Source organism: Cetorhinus maximus, chromosome 31, assembly GCF_964194155.1.
Source record: "Cetorhinus maximus chromosome 31, sCetMax3.hap1.1, whole genome shotgun sequence".
Classification (NCBI taxonomy): Eukaryota; Metazoa; Chordata; class Chondrichthyes; order Lamniformes; family Cetorhinidae; genus Cetorhinus; species Cetorhinus maximus.
Genome location: NC_135909.1, coordinates 6,982,906 through 7,003,041, shown reverse-complemented (window position 1 = coordinate 7,003,041; position 20,136 = coordinate 6,982,906). Strand labels below are relative to the sequence as shown.

The following is a 20,136-nucleotide window of genomic DNA, read 5'->3' as shown; positions in this document are numbered from 1 at the left end:
CTAATCCCCTAACTACGATCAAAACCTATCCCTATAATCCCGTAACTCCCATCAAAATGCATCACTCTAATCCCCTAACTCCCATCAAAACCTATCCCTTTAATCCCCTAACTCCCATCAAAACCCATTCCTCTAATCCTCTAACTCCCATCAAAACCTATCCCTTTAATCCCCTAACTCTCATCAAAACCCATTGCTCTAATCCCCTAACTCTCATCAAAACCCATCCCTCTAATCCCCTAACTCCCATTAAAACCTATCCCTTTAATCGCCTAACTCCCATCAAAACCCATTCCTCTAATCCCCTAACTCCCATCAAAACCCATTCCTCTAATCCCCTAACTCCCATCAAAACCCATTCCCCTAATCCCCTAACTCCCATCAAAACCCATCCTTCTAATCCCCTAACTCCCATCAAAACCCATCACTCTAATCCCCTAACGCCCATTAAAACCCATCCCTCTAATCCCCTAACTCCCATCAAAGCCCATCCCTCTAATCCCCTAACTCCCATCAAAGCCCATCACTCTAATCCCCAAACTCCCATCAAAACCCATTCCTCTAATCCCCTAACTCCCATCAAAACCTATCCCTTTAATCCCCCAACTCTCATCAAAACCCATGGCTCTAATCCCGTAACTCCCATCAAAACCCATTCCTCTAATCCCTTAACTCCCATCAAAGACCATTCCTCTAATCCCCTAACTCCCATCAAAACCCATTCCCCTAATCCCCCAACTCCCCATCAAATCCCATCGCTCTAATCCCCTAACTCCCATCAAAACCTATCCCTATAATCCCCTAACTCCCATCAAAATCCATCACTCTAATCCCCTAACTCCCATCAAAACCCATCCCTTTAATCCCATAACTCCCATCAAAACCCATTCCTCTAATCCCCTAACTCCCATCAAAACCTATCCCTTTAATCCCCTAACTCTCATCAAAACCCATCCCTCTAATCCCCTAACTCTCATCAAAACCCATCGCTCTAATCCCCTAACTCCTATCAAAACCCATTCCTCTAATCTCCTAACTCCCATCAAAACCCATTACTCTAATCCCCTAACTCCCATCAAAACCCATCGCTCTAATCCCCTAACTCCCCATCAAAACCCATTGCTCTAATCCCCTAACTCCCCATCAAAACCCATCCCTCTAATCCCCTAACTCCCATCAAAACCCATCCCTCTAATCCCCTAACTCCCATCAAAACCCATCCCTCTAATCCTCTAACACCCCATAAAAACCCATCGCTCAAATCCCCTAACTCCCATCAAAACCGATCCCTTTAATCCCCTAACTCTCATCAAAACCCATCTCTCTAATCCCCTAACTCCTATCAAAACCCATCCCTCTAATCCCCTAACTCCCATCAAAGCCCATCCCTCTAATCCCCTAAATCCCATCAAAACCCATCCCTTTAATCGCCTAACTCCCATCAAAACCCATTCCTCTAATCCCCTAATTCCCATCAAAACCCATTCCTCTAATCCCCCAACTCCCATCAAAACCCATCCCTCTAATCCCCTAACTCCCATCAAAACCCATTCCTCTAATCCCCCAACTTCCCATCAAATCCCATCGCTCTAATCCCCTAACTCCCATCAAAACCCATCCCTCTAATCCCCTAACTCCCATCAAAGCCCATCCCTCTAATCCCCTAACTCCCATCAAAACCCATCCCTTTAATCGCCTAACTCCCATCAAAACCCATTCCTCTAATCCCCTAATTCCCATCAAAACCCATTCCTCTAATCCCCCAACTCCCATCAAAACCCATCCCTCTAATCCCCTAACTCCCATCAAAACCCATTCCTCTAATCCCCCAACTTCCCATCAAAACCCATCGCTCTAATCCCCTAACACCCCATCAAAACCCATTCCTCTAATCCCCTAACTCCCATCAAAACCCATTGCTCTAATCCCCCAACTCCCATCAAAACCCATTCCTCTAATCCCCTAACTCCCATTAAAACCCATTCCTCTAATCCCCTAACTCCCCATCAAAACCCATCGCACTAATCCCCTAACTCCCATTAAAACCCATCGCACTAATCCCCTAACTCCCATTAAAGCCCATTCCTCTAATCCCCCAACTCCCCATCAAAGCTCATCGCTCTAATCCCCTAACACCCATCAAAACCCATCCCTCTAATCCCCCAACACCCATCAAAACCCATCCATTTAATCGCCTAACTCTCCAACCCAAGCCCATCCCTCTAATCCCCTAACTCTTCCATTGAAGACTATTACTCTAATCCCTAACTCTCCCATCAAACACTATGACTCTGATCCCCTCACTCTCCAATCCAAGCCCATCCCTCTAATCCCCTAACTCTCCCATTGAAGACTATTACTCTAATCCCTAACTCTCCCATCCAACACTATGACTCTGATCCCCTCACTCTCCAATCAAAATCCATCCCTCTAATCCCCTAATGCTCCAATCAAGGGCCATCCCTCTAGTCCACTAATTCTCCCATCAAAGCCACCCCTCTTTCATAGAATCACAGAATGGTTACAGCACAGAAAGAGGCCATACTGCCTGTCATGTCTGAACCAACATTCTGAACTAAGGGAGCACTGCACTGTCAGAGGGTCAGTACTGACAGAGTGCCGCACTGTCAGAGGATCAGTACTGAGGTAGCGCTGCACTGTTGGAGGGTCAGTGCTGAGGGAGTGCTGCACTGTTGGAGGGTCAGTACTGAGGTAGTGCTGCACTGTTGGAGGGTCAGTACTGAGGTAGCGCTGCACTGTCAGAGGGTCAGTACTGAGGTAGCGCTGCACTGTTGGAGGGTCAGTACTGAGGTAGCGCTGCACTGTTGGAGGGTCAGTACTGAGGTAGCGCTGCACTGTTGGAGGGTCAGTACTGAGGTAGCGCTGCACTGTTGGAGGGTCAGTACTGAAGGAGCACGAGGGAGAGTGAGGGGAATAGAGACATCGTCTTTGATGGGAGAGTTGGGATTAGAGGGATGAGCTTCGATGGGAGAGCTAGGGGATTAGAGCGATGGTCTTCAATTCACCTAGTGCTTTCTCCCTATAACCCTGCACATTTTTGCTTTTCAGATAACAATCTAATTCCTTTTTGAATGCCTCGATTGAACCTGCCTCCACCACACTCTCAGGCAGCGCATTCCAGATCCTAACCACTCGCTATGGGAAAATGTTTTTCCTCATGTCTCCATTGTTTCATTTGCTAATTACCTTAAGACCATGTTCTCTGATTCTCGCTCTTTCCACCGAGAGGAACAGTTTCTCCCTATTGACCCTGTCCAGACCCCTCATGGTTTTGAGCACCTCTATCAAATCTCCTCTCAGCCTTTTCTTCTCCAAGGAAAACAGTCCCAACTTCTCCAATCTGTCTACGTAACTGAAGTTCCTCATCCCAGGAACCATCCCTGTGAATCTTTTCCGCACTCTCTCCAATGCCTTCACATCCTTCCTAAAGTGCGGCGCCCAGAACTGGATGCAATACTCCAGCTGAGGCTGAACCAGTGTTTTATACAAGTACAAGGCTGGGGGTGGGGAGGAAGTGGGGGGAGAGGGAGGGAGGAGGGGGGAGAAGCGGGGAGGGGGCGAGGAAGGGGAGGCGGGGGCAGTAACCAAACTATAGAAAAAGCTGGAAGCTTGTCAGAGCAGACATTTTAAAACAGTGAATTAAGACACATAGAAACTCTGCATAGATAAGAGATCTAAAATATAAAACAACAAACATTTCTCAATCTGAGTAAAGAAGACCATCTTTAATTCTATTCTAAATTTACTTTAAAATCTTGTTTGTAACTCAGTTTTAATTTTCAACTTTCCTCATCCAGGTCATTGGTGTTTTCCTGAGCCTAGGACAGAGGCGGTCTGACCTGTTGGCCCAGCCTCAGTGGGGATCCCTCTCTCTCTCTCAACTCTGAGTCTGAAGGTCCTGGGTTTGATCCCCACTCGAGAGATTTCAACCCATAATCCAGGCCGACATTGCCAGTGCCAGTACTGAGGGAGTGCTGCACTGTCAGAGGGTCAGTACTGAGGGAGCGCTGCACTGTCGGAGGGTCAGTACTGAGGGAGTGCTGCACTGTCAGAGGGTCAGTACTGAGGGAGTGCTGCACTGTCAGAGGGTCAGTACTGAGGGAGTGCTGCACTGTCAGAGGGTCAGTACTGAGGGAGTGCAGCACTGTCAGAGGGTCAGTACTGAGGGAGTGCTGCACTGTCGGAGGGTCAGTACTGAGGGAGTGCTGCACTGTCGGAGGGTCAGTACTGAGGGAGTGCTGCACTGTCGGAGGGTCAGTACTGAGGGAGTGCTGCACTGTCGGAGGGTCAGTACTGAGGGAGTGCTGCACTGTCGGAGGGTCAGTACTGAGGGAGTGCAGCACTGTCGGAGGGTCAGTACTGAGGGAGTGCTGCACTGTCGGAGGGTCAGTACTGAGGGAGTGCTGCACTGTCGGAGGGTCAGTACTGAGGGAGTGCTGCACTGTCAGAGGGTCAGTACTGAGGGAGTGCTGCACTGTCAGAGGGTCAGTACTGAGGGAGTGCTGCACTGTCGGAGGGTCAGTACTGAGGGAGTGCTGCACTGTCGGAGGGTCAGTACTGAGGGAGTGCTGCACTGTCGGAGGGTCAGTACTGAGGGAGTGCTGCACTGTCAGAGGGTCAGTACTGAGGGAGTGCTGCACTGTCGGAGGGTCAGTACTGAGGGAGTGCTGCACTGTCGGAGGGTCAGTACTGAGGGAGTGCTGCACTGTCGGAGGGTCAGTACTGAGGGAGTGCTGCACTGTCGGAGGGTCAGTACTGAGGGAGTGCTGCACTGTCAGAGGGTCAGTACTGAGGGAGTGCTGCACTGTCGGAGGGTCAGTACTGAGGGAGTGCTGCACTGTTGGAGGGTCAGTACTGAGGGAGTGCTGCACTGTCGGAGGGTCAGTACTGAGGGAGTGCTGCACTGTCAGAGGGTCAGTACTGAGGGAGTGCTGCACTGTCAGAGGGTCAGTACTGAGGGAGTGCTGCACTGTCGGAGGGTCAGTACTGAGGGAGTGCTGCACTGTCGGAGGGTCAGTACTGAGGGAGTGCTGCACTGTCGGAGGGTCAGTACTGAGGGAGTGCTGCACTGTCGGAGGGTCAGTACTGAGGGAGTGCTGCACTGTCAGAGGGTCAGTACTGAGGGAGTGCTGCACTGTCGGAGGGTCAGTACTGAGGGAGTGCTGCACTGTCAGAGGGTGAGTACTGAGGGAGTGCTGCACTGTCAGAGGGTCAGTACTGAGGGAGTGCTGCACTGTCAGAGGGTCAGTACTGAGGGAGTGCTGCATTGTCAGAGGGTCAGTACTGAGGGAGTGCTGCACTGTCGGAGGGTCAGTACTGAGGGAGTGCTGCACTGTCGGAGGGTCAGTACTGAGGGAGTGCTGCACTGTCGGAGGGTCAGTACTGAGGGAGCGCTGCACTGTCGGAGGGTCAGTACTGAGGGAGCGCTGCACTGTCAGAGGGTCAGTACTGAGGGAGTGCTGCACTGTCGGAGGGTCAGTACTGAGGGAGTGCTGCACTGTCGGAGGGTCAGTACTGAGGGAGCGCTGCACTGTCAGAGGGTCAGTACTGAGGGTGTGCTGCACTGTCGGAGGGTCAGTACTGAGGGAGTGCTGCACTGTCGGAGGGTCAGTACTGGTGGAGTGCTGCACTGTCGGAGGGTCAGTACTGAGGAAGTGCTGCACTGTCGGAGGGTCAGTACTGAGGGAGTGCTGCACTGTCAGACGGTCAGTACTGAGGAAGTGCTGCACTGTCGCAGGGTCAGTACTGAGGGAGCGCTGTGCTGTTGGAGGGTCAGTACTGAGGGAGTGCTGCACTGTCGGAGGGTTAGTACTGTGGGAGTGCTGCACTGTCGGAGGGTCAGCACTAAGGGAGTGTTGCACTGTCGGAGGGTCAGTACTGAGGGAGCTCTGCACTGTCGGAGGGTCAGTACTGAGGGAGTGCTGCACTGTCAGAGGGTCAGTACCTAGGGAGTGCTGCACTGTCAGAGGTGTCGTCTTTTGGATGAGACATTAAACTGAGGTCCCATCAGCCTTCTCAGGTGGATGTAAAAGATCTGATGGCCACTATTGGGAGAAGAGCCGGGGTTGGGGTGGAGGGGAGTTCCATCTTGTGTACTAACTAAAATTTATCCTGCAACATCACTAAGAGCGATGTCTGGTCATTAACAAGTTTTCTGTGTGGGGGATCTTACTGAATGTAAATGGACAGCCGCGTATCCTACACTTCAGAAGCATTTCATTGGCTGCCCAGGGCTCCGGGACACCCTGTGGTCGTGAGGGCCCTACGGAAACGCAAGTTCACTCCTACATCGGTTGTAGATCTTGGAAAGCAGGCGGGATTGCCCTGGGGTGAAGTTTGCTTCCGTCGGCAGTACAGCCGAGATCAGGAACTCAGTGCGGTGCCCTTATGGTCACTGCATCCAACACCCCCCAACCCCGCTCTGCCCTCCGTTCCCACCCACCCCCCCACCTCCCCCAAGGCCCATTGTGACCCAGCTGAGCTTGGAGGCTGTGGGCAGAGCCTCAGGCTGGAGTGCCCCACTCTGACCTCCGAGGGCAGCGCCCCCACATGCTCAGTCGCGTTGGAAAGCAAAGCGTTGGAGGCGACAAAATATCCGTATCCTACCTTGTCCCCACGGCCAGTTCCTCCGTATTTAACAATAGCAATTGTGTTGTTCAGGTTAATGGTTTTGTTTAGATGTTGGTAGTCGTCCATTGTCCCATAGTTGGCATACACCAGCCTGCCCTGCGTTGGAAGGCGAGAGAGCGTGTTTGCTACATTATAATATCACAGCTGTAACCGAGAGCGTTACCATGGCCCCAAATAACCATCCCCTTCCTCTTCCAGAAATAGGAGCAAAGGAGCAGGCCATTCGGCCCCTCAAGTCTGTTCTGTCATTCAACAGCAAAGCCCACATCCCGTGAATGAATTAAAATCAAAATCACAGCATTGTTACAACACAGGAGGCCTTTCGGCCTGTCATGTCTGTGCTGGCTCTCCAAATGAGCAACGTACTTAGTGCCATCTCCCCGTAACCCTGCACACTCTTCCTTGTCAGATAATAATCCAACTCCCTCTTCAATGCCGCGATTGAACCGGCCTCCACCACACTCTCGGGCAGCGCATCCCAGACCCTAACCCCTCGCCGCCTGAGAAAGTTTCTCCTCGTGTCTCTATTGTTTCTTTGGCCAATTACCTTAAATCTGTATCCTCTGGTTCTCAATCCTTTCAGGTTTCTCCCTACCTACTCTGTCCAGGCCCCTCGTGGTCTTGAAGGCCTCTGTCATATCTCCTCTCAACCTTCTCTTCTCCGAGGAAAACAGTCCCAGCTCCTCCAGTCCTTAACTGAGGTTCCTCATCCCTGGAACCATTCTCGTGAATCTTTGCTGCACCCTCCCTAACGCCTTCACATCCTTCCTAAAGTGTGGTGCCCAGAACTGGACGCAGTACTCCAGTTGAGACTGAACCAGTGTTTCATACATGTTTAACATAATATTCTTGCTCTCAGCCCCTATGCAGTCAGGTTGCACTCATTCAGATCATAACTTAACCCTGCCATAGCTTCTTAATACTGGATGCGAATAATGTCAGAGACAGTATAAGGGGCATATGAAGGTTGTGCTGATCGGGTATCCTGCATTCACTGGTGTTGGCTCTACAATGTGTGGTACTTGCAAGCTCTCCCAGGCCTACTGTCAAATAGCAGATGTGGCATTTTGACTGTAGCCACCTTCCAACTCAGGTGTTCCCCCCCAAGCGACGGGAGGAGAGTGAGAGAGAGAAACATCGCCTCCTATTCCCTGAGAGGGCCTTCCCAAAGTGCGCAGTCCCTCAGTCAAGGGGGCTGCAACCGGATTCTGGAGTGAGGAGGGATCCATATCCTGGCCAGAACTCCTGCGCCCGATGGCTGTTGTGCCTGTTGGCTGAGGATTGAATTGGAATAGGCTGTGAAGCCTCTCCAGTCAAATAGCTCGCCAACACCCACGGTTTGAAATAGCACACGAACAATTGGTGAAGTGGCCAGAGAGGGCTCAAAACTACTGGAACATGTAGTCCAGTGAGAGTCAACAGCCTGAAGCAGAGGGGGATAATGGGTGTCTTACTGGTCTCTCTCTCTCTCTCTCTCTCTCACCTTGTAGCCAGATGATGAGTGGTTCAAGCTCCACTACATACACTTGGGCTCATAATCCAGGCCAACATTCCCAGTGCCATTACTGAGGGTGTGTTACACTGTCGGAGGGTCAGTACTGAGGGAGTGCTGCACTGTCGGAGGGTCAGTACTGAGGGAGTGCTGCACTGTCGGAGGGTCAGTACTGAGGGAGTGCTGCACTGTCGGAGGGTCAGTACTGAGGGAGTGCTGTACTGTCGGAGGGTCAGTACTGAGGGAGTGCTGCACTGTCGGAGGGTCAGTACTGAGGGAGCGCTGCACTGTCGGAGGGTCAGTACTGAGGGAGTGCTGCACTGTCAGAGGGTCAGTACTGAGGGAGCACTGCACTGTCGGAGGGTCAGTACTGAGGGAGTACTGCACTGTCGGAGGGTCAGTACTGAGGGAGTGCTGCACTGTCGGAGGGTCAGTACTGAGGGAGTGCTGCACTGTCAGAGGGTCAGTACTGAGGGAGTGCTGCACTGTCGGAGGGTCAGTACTGAGGGAGTGCTGCACTGTCGGAGGGTCAGTACTGAGGGAATGCTGCACTGTCGGATGGTCAGTCCTGAGGGAGTGCTACACTGGGAGAGGGTCAGTACTGAGGGAGTGCTGCACTGTTGGAGGGTCAGTCCTGAGGGAGTGCTACACTGGGAGAGGGTCAGTACTGAGGGAGCGCTGCACTGTCGGAGGGTCAGTACTGAGGGAGCGCTGCACTGTCGGAGGGTCAGTACTAGGAAGTGCTGCATGGGGGATGGGGCAGCACTGAGGGAGCACTGCGTTGTTGGGGGCATTGCTTATCGGATGAGGCATTATAGCAATGGCCCGTCTGCCCTCTCTGGCAGATGGAAAAGATTCCAAGCCATTACTGGAAGGAGAGCACGGCGTTCTGAGGCAAAATTTTATACTTCAACCGACATTGTAAAAACAAATACATTCAGGATCACATAGCTGTTTGTGGGATCTTGCAGTGCACAAATTGTCTGCCCTGTTTCTTACAATTTAACAGTGACCATGCTTCAAGAAAATGCTTCATTGGCTGTAAAGTGCCTCGGGAGACTGTGCAGTAATCTCAGGTTGGATTATAATGCATTGCTGAAAAGATTGACATGTTGTCAAAGTTTTTCACATTGCACTCATCAGGATGAACACAAGAATACCGAATCGTTTGAAATTTGCTATTCTCGTTGTCATGAAGCTATTAATGTATATAATATTTTGGAAAATATTTTTCTTTCACAATAGAGGTTTAGTCTGTGGGTGTGTCTTAATTGGATTAAAGCCAGCTGGTCTAGGTGCCTCGATATGTACTCGTTTTTATATGTAAACAGAGAGGTAGAGCGTATTTGCATTTTTTGAATAGTGCATTCAGTAAATGGGGCGCAAAATGATGCCTATCTAGCAGATACCAAGCCATATGTCAATATTACTAATAAAATTGGGTACTATGAAAGGGGTTTCATTGTTAGAGAGGTTTAGTTCAGAGGTTGTTGATACAATGAGAATTAACATTCAATGGGGGTGGTAGCTATAACTTTAGTAGTATTCGGGTGTGCAGGGCAGAGGCAATGTGAGATCAACAGGCAGCTGTAAGCCTCCAACTGGCTCCACAGGAACCAAAGTGAAAAGAACCTCATTTTGAATTCGTAAGGCGAAAATGCTTTGCCTGGTGTCTGGTTAAGTCTATGGGTTGCTATTGCCTTAATGGAGATTAGTTTGGGGATTTGTTACAAGTTATGATAGTAGTAATTTGTAGCCATGTGTTTATATATATTTTAACATGTGTTAATTAATAAAATGTTTCATTTAGTTTAATGTAAAACCTCGAGAACTGGTGGTCTGATTCCTGAATTTAGAGTCGCATCTCAAACGTAACACTTAAAAAATTATAGGTTATGACAGTTGTTTAAATTTTCCTTCTGGGATTTTTAAATAACTCCACTTTACCAACTTCATCGGCCATAACACCCGCACTTGTCCTGATGAGTGTAGGATGAAAAATTTCAACAACATGTCTCTCTTCTCAGTAATATTAAGCTCATTTCTGATTGACATACCTTGCACTCTCCAGCAGGTGCGAAGGCAGCAAAGGGCTGGACCACGTCCGGATCGAGTTGATCTTTGGTGTAATTCACCTCCTTAATTCGTGACTTGAAGAGTTCAGTGCCATTTGGTGCAACTGTAGGGGCAAAAAAGGCTGACATGTCTCCAATGCCTTTCCTCAGGTCATCCTAAAGTATGTCACAGCCAATGGAGTACTTATCAAAGCCACTTGATCAGCACCCCACCCACTACCTTAAACATTCGCTCCCTCCACCTGCACATGCACAGGGGCCGCAGTGTCTACCCTCTACAAGATGCACAGCAGCAACTCGCCAAGGCTCCTTTGGCAGCATCTTCCAAACCCGCGACATCTACCACCTAGAAGGACAAGGGCAGCTGGCGTATGGGAACACCACCACCTGCAAGTTCCCCTCCAAGCCACTCACCATCCTGACTTGGAAATATATCACAGCCGCTGGGTTAAATTCCTGGAACCCCCTCCCTAACAGCACTGTGGGTCTACCTACATCACATGGACTGCAGCGGTTCAAGAAAGCGGCTCACCACCACCTTCTCAAGGGTAACTAGGGGGATGGGCAATAAATGCTGGCCCAGCCAGCAACGTCCGCATCCCATGAAAGAATAAATAAGTAAAAAAAAAATAGAGGTCTAGAGTACAAAAACAAGAGGCTATTGTGAACCTTTATAAAACACTAGTTCAGCCTCAACTAGAGTATTGTGTCCAATTCTGGGCACCGGGCTTGAGGAAGGGTCTGAAGGCTTTCTAGAAGACGCAGGAAAGGTTTATGACAATGATTCCAGGAGCGAGAGGCCTCAGTTACGTGGGTTGGAGAAGCTGGGGTTGTTTTCCTCTAGGAGAAGAGGAGGTTGAGAGGAGATTTGATAGAGGCGTTCAAAACCATTAGGGATTTAGACAGAGCAGGAAGAGATAAGGGTCGTGAACCAGGGAAAACTGGTTTGAGGTGATTTGCAAATAGAACCAACGGCAAAATTAGGAAAAACCCTTTTTTTACACAATGAGTGGCTGGGATCCGGAAGGCGTTGCCTGAGAGTGGGGTGGATTTCAGGTTACCTAATGTTCAGAGAGAGAAAGAGATAAGTGACTGGTTTCAAACCTCTTTCTGTGCAGTTTTTTTTTAAATAGTTCAGTTTCGAGGGGTTTCATACAAAGTACAGTATCTTCAGGGGACCGTTGAGAGTGTAGCAGCTATAATAGGGCACCTGGGTACTGGCACCTGGATTGTGATGGCAATTGCTTTACTTTTTCCTAATGTTGCTTAAAGATCTTGGCCTCTTAAGCTGAACTCAGTCAACACTGATGGAACACGAACTACACCTTACACCCCACGCTGTACCTGTCCTGGGAGTGTTTGATGGGGACAGTGTCAGTGAAGAGGGAGATTTGCTTTGTATCTAACCCCGTGCTGTACCTGTCCTGGGAGTGTTTGATGGGGACAGTGTAGAGGGAGCTTTACTCTGTATCTAACCCCGTGCTGTACCTGTCCTGGGAGTGTTTGATGGGGACAGTGAAGAGGGAGATTTGCTCTGTATCTAACCCCGTGCTGTACCTGTCCTGGGAGTGTTTGATGGGGACAGTGTAGAGGGAGATTTACTCTGTATCTAACCCCGTGCTGTACCTGCCCTGGGAGTGTTTGATGGGGACAGTGTAGAGGGAGCTTTACTCTGTATCTAACCCCGTGCTGTACCTGTCCTGGGAGTGTTTGATGGGGACAGTGTAGAGGGAGATTTGCTCTGTATGTAACTAGCTGGGCGTATCTGACCAGCTGGTGTAGGGGAAGCTTTATTTTGTCTTCAATCTGTGCTGGGAGTATTTGATACGGATGCTGTAGTGGGTGGTGATGATGTGTTCTTACCTACAGCGACTCTGTTAGGATTGTTCTTGTCTGGAAAGTTCAGGAGCACGTTGTATGTCATGTTCTTAGCTTCATCCAAACCCGTCTCTTTGTCCTGCCATCTGTCTAACATCAGGTTGACCAGATCAATGTCTCCTTTGGTTGTGGCCATATGAGGCTTTTTAGAGAGCTCCCTAAGAGAGTAAATTTCAGTAGCACATAAGACTGCAGAGAACATGATTACATTCAGTAGAATAGAGGATATCCCGTGGCATTGCTCATTCAAGGCAGTGCATTCACAGCTTTATTCAGATATGAGAATGATCGCCTGTAATGCATAATACAACATTCTTCTAACTGTGAAGCTGTGCATAACATGGCCTGTCTCTAAAGTCACTAAATCCAAATCCCACAAATAGGCCCATTGTCTGGGCCATTTGTGGCTAATTGCTTTCTTTACTGCTTTTTTTCAGATACTATTTATTCTTTGATAGGTTCTTTGTCTTTAACTCATAGAATTATACAGCATGGATGGAGGCCACTCAGCCCATCATGCCTGTGTCAGTTCTTCAAAAGAGCTCTCCAATTCAACGTACTCTTTGATCTTTCCCTACAGCTGTATAAATTGTTCCCCTTCAAGTATTTATCCAATTTCCCTTTTGATGCTTTCATAGTGCTGATTTTATTAGCAATATAAACATATTGCTTGGTCTCTGCTAGCTAGGTGCCAGATTTCACCCCACTTCTTGAATGCTCTATTCAAAAAAATGCAAATGTACTCTACCCCTCTTACATCTCAAAACTAGTGCACATCAAAGCACCCAGATTAGCTGGCTTTAATCCAATTAAGATGCACCCACAGACTAAACCTCTATTTTTAAAAAATAATTTCCAATAATATATACATTAATAGCTCTGTGACATCCATATAGACAACATCCACCGCTTTCCCTTCATCAACCATCTGTTTCTTCATCAAAATACTTCAACTAGTCAACCACAATCCGTCTTTTACAAATCCATGTCGGCTCTCTTGAATTAAATCAAACCTCTCCAAGTGCCTGTTAAGTTTTTCTCTGATTGTTGTTTCTGAAACCTGACCCACCACTGACGTTAAATGGATCAGCCCGCAGTTACGAGGACTGTCCTTACATCCTTTCTTGGACAAGATGTCACACTCGCCATTGTCTGATCCTCTGGCATCGCTCCCTGAATCTAGGGAGGATCGGAAGATTATGACAAGCCGTTCCACTATCTTCACCCCCTACTTTCTGAGCAACCTGGGTGCAAGCCACCTGGGCCAGGTGACTTATCCACTATAAGCGTATCCAGCCTTCCCAGTGTGACCTTCTGATCAACTTTCACCCCATCCATTACCTCTATCATCTTTGTTTCTACAGATACTTTGCCATTTTCCTCTTAGTAAACACCAATACAAAGTAACTGTTGAGTATTCTAGCCTTGCCCTGTGCCTCTAAGCATTTGTGCCTCTAAGTCTATTTGTGCTTCTAGCCCAACGACTTTAATCACCATACTTTGTGCATTTATGTATATGCATTGTAAACCTATCCTTGCTTCCTTGTAATTCTCCTTGGTTTGTTCCTATCCAATATAGTGCTACTTCCTTCTCTTGTACTGTCCAACACTCTCACTTTATTCCTCTTTTCTGCTTCTATCTGCTGGTGCTACCCCCCCTGTCAATTTGGTTTAAACCCTCCCCAACCACACTAGTGAACCTTCCTGCGAGGACATTGATCCCAGTCCTGTTGAGGTGCAACCCATCCCTTCTGCCTCAGAACTGATCCCAATGCCCTAAGAATCTGAAGCCCTCCCCCTTGCACCATGACTCAAGCCACGCATTGATCCTCTCTAACTTTGCATTTCTCCTCTCACTAGTGCGTGGCGCTGGGAGAAATCCGAACATTACTACCTTCGGAGCTCTACATTTTATCTTCCTCCCTAACTGTCTGATCTTAGGACATCTATACCTGCTCTCTCCATACCGTTAGTACAGACGTGTACTGCAGCTTCTGGCTCACTCCCTCCCCTCTGAAGAATTATCTGCACCCTCTCCGTGATGTTCTTTACACTTGCACTAGAGGCGCAACACACCACGTGGGACCCATGACGATGGCTACAGGAGCCCCTAACTATGGAATCTCCGCCAAGCGACTACATTTTCACTCTCTGCGTTCCCACCCGTTCAGTCTCTCGCCCGCAGGTACCACGGTCTGAATTGCACTCCTTCGAGGTGTCATCACTCCCAGCAGCCTCGAATGCTGACTGCCAGTTTGAGAGTCCCACTCCCTTGCTTTATCCCCACCGTCCCTCAGATTTTTTCTTTTTGAAGCACTCCACTGGTTCCCTTTCAAAAGTTCCTATTGAATCTGTTTCCGCCACCCTTTCCGGCAGTGCCTTTGTTATGACCGAGGCAGTTGGTAAAATGGAGTTATTTAAAATACCCAGAGGGAAACCTTAAACAACTGTCATAACCTATAATTTTTAAGTGTTATGTTTGAGATGCAGCTCTAAATTCGGGAATCAGACTACCAGTTCTTGAGGTTTTACATTTAACTATATGAAACATTTGATTAATTTACACAGGTTAAAATGTATGTACACATGGCTACAAATCACTACTATCATAACTTATAACAAATTTCCAAACTAATCTCCATTAAGGCAACAGCAACCCATAGACTTAACCAGACACCAGGCAAAGCATTTTCACCTTACAAATTCAAAATGAAGTTCCCTTTTCACTGTGAAGCCAGTTGGAGGCTTACAGCTGCCTTTTGACCTCACATTGCCTCTGCTCTGCACACCCGAAAACTACTGAAGTTATACCTACCACCACTGATTGAATTCAAATTCTCATTGCCTCACCAGCCTCTTTGAACTTTACCTTTTAACAATGAAACCCCATTCATTGTATCAAATTTTATTAGTAATATAAACATATTGCTTGGTATCTGCTAGATAGGCATCATGTTTTCACCCCACTTCTTGAATGCTCTATTCAAAAAATGCAAATAGGCTCGACCTCTCTGTTTACATCTCAAACTAGTACATATCAAAGCGCCCAGTCCAGCTGGCTTTAATCCAATTAAGACACACCCACAGACTAAAGCTCTATTTTAAAAGAAAAATATTTCCCAAAATGTCGCATACATTAATAGCGTCATGGCACTTTCCAGATCACAACAACTCACTGTGTAAAACAATACTACCTCCTCTACCACCACCCCCCCCCCCGCCCCCACCACCCCACTGGAAATTTTGTCAATTCTCTTCAATCTGTGTCCCTCTGGTTACTGACCCTCCTGTCACTGGAAACAGTATCTCCTTATTTATTCTACCAAAATCCTCATGATTTTTAACACCTCAATTAAATCTCCCCCCTTAACCTTCTCTGCTCTGAAGAGAACAATCCCGGCTTCTCCAGCCTCTCTACATAATTGAAGTTCCTTCATCTCTGGTGCCTTTCTAATAAATCTCTCCAACCCCTTGACATCCTCCCTAAGGTATGGTGGCCAGAATTGAACACATCTCTGGTTACATATGCCCCCCCACCACCTCCCCCCCCACCCCTACCCAACAAGTGTACCTCAAGTTGTCCTCGATCCGCTTGTTGTCGACCTCGCTCATGAAGCGCCGGATGAGCGACTCGTCGATGTCCTGGGCGGAGCCCTGTCCTTGCTCCGTGATGCCATCCTTCGGGATGGCGAAGTGGCCGATCAGGAGGCCTATGACTAAGGCAGCTATTCCGCTGATCAGAGCGACCAGCCAGGACTTCATCCTGAACCCTCGATCCACACTGCAGAAAAAAACGACAAGAAGCTGAAATCCTCACGGTAGCCTGCTCTCTGCCGTAGGTGGATCTGGTGACCTTGTACCAATGGGAGGATTCATCAGAGCTCGGGCTAATATACAATCTGCAGTTATATATTAGCATCCACCTGAGATCTTTATTGAGCTGTGGTTCAGGCATAGGGATCACAAACCTCTGATGTGCAGCAAGCTGCTTCAGACTTTGAACCTATCTTGATGGATTTCGTGCTAATGTTTCCTCATGATAAACGGATCCCAAGTCAGATTGTGAAGTGTAAAACTAGATACAAATTGTTTTCTTGATAGTTTGCTTATTTACAGAGCGCAGCATTACGTGCCTGCCTTCCACCTAATAACCTCATGTCCCAGCAGTCCCTCTTTATATGTGCTCAAGGTACTTAGTCAATCAATACCCTCCACCTGTTTATTCTTAACCTTAACAATGCAATTAACATAACATTAACATCTCACTAGGTTGGGACCACAAACATGGTCCTGCTTCTCAGAGACTCCAATCTCTTTCCTAAAGCTGGAATAACAGGACTTCCATCAATATAGTCACTTTCAAACCAATTAGAATCAATGGAATTTTGTTGGGCGAGGATATTAAGGGATATAGAATCAAGGAGAATGGATGGAGTTAATATAGAGCTCAGTTATGAATGGCAGAACAGGCTGAAGTGGCTAATGACCAACGCCCATTCTTATCTCAATTCCCGCAAAGCCTCATGCCATTTTCTCCCTAAATCGCCGTGGGGGCACACCCCCATGGGCACACCCCCATGGGCACACCCCCATGGGCACTGTGAAAATCCCCATGGCATCTCACCCCGGGAGCAATTCATCGTGTGCCAGCTCAGACAGTGAGAGGTAGGGGAGGCCATGACACTGTTTTTGGTCAACATCAACGCACAGTTCCCAGCGGAGTGGTGTCACTAAATAGTGACAGGAATGGGGTCTGCCCCAAGCTTAGCGGCTGACTGGCTCTGCTGTGAACCCAGCTATCCAGCCCTCCATCTCATGGAACCAGGAGATGGCCATTCAGCCCCTTGGGCCTGTGCTGCCATTCAATCAGGTCCTGTCTGACCTGTACCTCAAATCCATTTTCCCAACCTCGCTCCATATCCCTAATACCCCGAGTCAACAAAAATGGCTTGATTACGGTCTTGAAAGTGCCAATCGTTCCCCCGGATACACAGCGTCTTTGGGGTGATGGGTGGGGGGGGTGGTGGGGGAGGAGGGGTGGCGTGGTTGGGGAGAGAGTTCCAGATTTGCATTCCCTTTTGTGCGACATCACCCCTGAACGGCCCGGCTCTCATTTTAAGGTGATGCCCCCTTGTTCTGGACTCTGCCCACCAAGGGGGAATAGTTTCTCTTTATCTACCCTACAAATTCAAGCACCGTGGCTCCATGATAAACGCCAAAGCTACATCCGAGAGTGAAATCCAGGTTATGTTGGCTCCCGCAAGAGGCGTGACCATCTATTCCATGCCTGGAAGTCCCAAAGCACCTGCGTGAAGCTGAACAAGCTTGCTGGCTACAGTTGCTAGTGTGGAGTGTTGCCCTCTACGGATGTGAGAGTTGGGACTCTGAGGAAAGAGGGTGAGAGGGCGAGGACAGCTTTTGCAATGTGGCTATGGCGGAGGATGCTCAGGACCAGCCGGTTAGACAGAAAGACAAATGAGCGGGTTAGCTCAAGAGGAGAAGCTCAGGCGTCAAAAGGGTTGCTAAGTACAGTTAGAGACAGAGAAAGATAGCCGGGTACGGACATTGGAAACAAAGGCCCGACAGCCTTGGCCTGGCAGCAATTGAAGGGGAAATTGGGGGTTAAAAGCGGAAGGGGAAGATGAAAAATGGGATTGAGTTCCTGGACTGAGGGAGGATTGAAGAAAGCCAGAGAAGTGAGATGATGCCAACAGTCCAGCTAAGGCTACGGTGACAACAAACGATACCATAAAACCATAAGACATAGGAGCAGAAATTAGGCCATTCGGCCCATCGAGTCTGCTCCGCCATTCAGTCATGGCTGATAAGTTTCTCAACCCCATTCTCCCACCTTCTCCCCACATGTACCTATCAGCTCACTTAATCGTTTTAAACGCCTCGATTAGATGGCCTCCTGATCTTCTGTGCAAATTTTCCCGTCAAATCCCTTAGTCCTCTTCTCTCTCCAGAACCATCTAATTTCTCTTTGCTCCCCCACCACCTCCTAAACCTCCGACCGCTGACAACGTCCAGCTTCAATGACCTTTCCAGGGAACTTATTCCACAAACTCAATTCCCTTTTTTGGGGGGGCTGAAAGTTCTCCCTGGCTTCCCCTCTTACTTCTGATCTCTTCCCAGTGTAACTGCTGAATGCCAGTTTGTTAAAATCCTTCATCGGCCTAGCTTGTCCTTTTCATAAACGCGAGAACTCCACTTGGTTTGCAAATACAACATCCTCGACCATTATTTATGACTGAAATTCCTGATACCTGGAGCCATCTTTTATATTTGTAAGGTGGAATTCCACCTCATGCGCCACCAAGGAGCCCTAATGGGAAGGTGGAGGGGAGGGAAACCCTTTAAACGCCGGAAGCAAAGGAAGACGGTTGGATTGTCAGAGGCCAAATATCCCAGGTTAGGGCAGCCCCCTCGAACTGACCACCTTCAGTTGTTGCTCTGATAAGGAAATAGCCCATGCCACCTACCACAGGACCTGGATAACATGGTGGAGAACACTCCTGCTGTTAAGTACTAACCTACGCCCCATGACCTTCAAGGGCACCACCATCACGGAGTTCCCCACCATCAACATCCTGGGGCTCAAAGCTGACTAGCGGTTGAACTGGAGCTGCCACATCAACACAGTGGCTATTACAGCATGGCAAAGACTGGGTACTCTGACCCTTTTCTGATTTCCCCAGCCCCCAGAAGTTGATCCACCATCTACAAGCCTTAAGCCAGGACTGTGAGGGGGTACTCATCGCTCACCTTGATGGAGGCAGCACTTGAGAAACTCAACACTACCCAGGGCAGAGCAGTTTGCTTGATCAGTCTCCCTGTTATTGGACTCCATGCCCACTCCACCACAGCCCTCACCCCACTCTTACTAACGCATTATGGCCGCAGTATGTACAATCTATATGACACGCCGCACCAATGCATCGAGGTTCCCTGTAACTTTTACCACCAAGAGCAGCAATGCCTTGGGAACACCACCGCCTCCAACCTTCCACCCAAGTCACATACCATCCCAGCTTGGACTGATATCGCCATTCCTTCAAACATTGCTGGGTCAAAATTCTAGAAAACCGCTAAAAAGCCTCAAAGGAATGAAACCGGGTGGACCACCTGGCATTGGCCAAGGCACCGGAAGCGGCAACGCCAAACTCAGACATGTCGACCCTGCAAAATCCTCCTCGCTAACACCTGTGGGCTTGTCTCAAAATTGGGGGAGCTGTCTCACAAACTAGCCAAGTAACAGCCTGACACGGTCATACTCACAGAATCATACCTTACATAAAATATCCCAGACACCGCCATCACCGTCCCTGGGTCTGTCCTTTCCCACCCGGCAGGACAGATAAGGAGAAATCTCTTTACTTGGAAAAGCGGTGAGAATATAGAACTCGCTACCACTGGGAGTGGTTGAGGTATGTAGATGTCTTCCAAAGGAAACCAGAAGAGCTCATGAGAGAAACGGGAGTAGAAAGGTGCACTGAAAGGCTGAGATAAGTTAGATTGAATGGGAGGAGGATCCTGTGAAGTATAGACACGAGTTCAGGCTAGTTGGGTTGAATGGCCTGTTAATGCGCTGTACATGTAAACTTCACTGTCCTTGCATCATACACCTGTCAGGCCGGTGGGAGGTGGACAAGATGGACCTTTGGTCTTTCTTTGTCGGGCTGTTTCAATGTTCCGATGATAGTGGAACTGTCGTCCAGTGCGACCTGTAATCTGACAGGCTTAGTGTTCATCTTGATTACAGAAATAATAGAAAAGGTTATATCCCTGAGGCTGGGCAGAATCCTTTGACTGTGTTACACAGGAGGGAGGGCCGTCTTTGTCTAAGGATGTAAAACGTGAGCAGTCATTTTTGTTTGTTTGCAAAGTGCTCTGCAAACATTGCAACCTGGGATGCCCTCCTGCAGATAAATATTGACACATCAGCAGAGAGCTGCAAAACATTTGCAGTGCAATCGGTATCTTTTATTGCCACAGTAACTTGTTAAAGCCCCATCCCACGACATTCCATCCCTCTCA

General features: G+C 48.6%; 1 protein-coding gene across 4 annotated transcripts in view; it reads right to left on the bottom strand.

The window, feature by feature from the left end:
• naaladl1 (N-acetylated alpha-linked acidic dipeptidase like 1) overlaps positions 1-20,136 on the bottom strand; it is a 105,081-nt gene that overhangs the window by 38,214 nt on the left and 46,731 nt on the right. For 2 of the 4 annotated variants that reach the window (XM_078532912.1, XM_078532913.1), the window contains exons 9-12: positions 15,668-15,877; positions 12,082-12,254; positions 10,201-10,322; positions 6,628-6,747 (exon numbers count right to left, since the gene is read on the bottom strand). In XM_078532912.1, coding sequence (XP_078389038.1) covers positions 6,628-6,747; positions 10,201-10,322; positions 12,082-12,254; positions 15,668-15,877 — 625 coding nt within the window. Of the gene's footprint in view, positions 1-6,627; positions 6,748-10,200; positions 10,323-12,081; positions 12,255-15,667; positions 15,878-19,387; positions 19,626-20,136 lie in introns of those variants that run through there. The other 2 variants (XM_078532916.1, XM_078532915.1) reach the window with 2 other exon arrangements.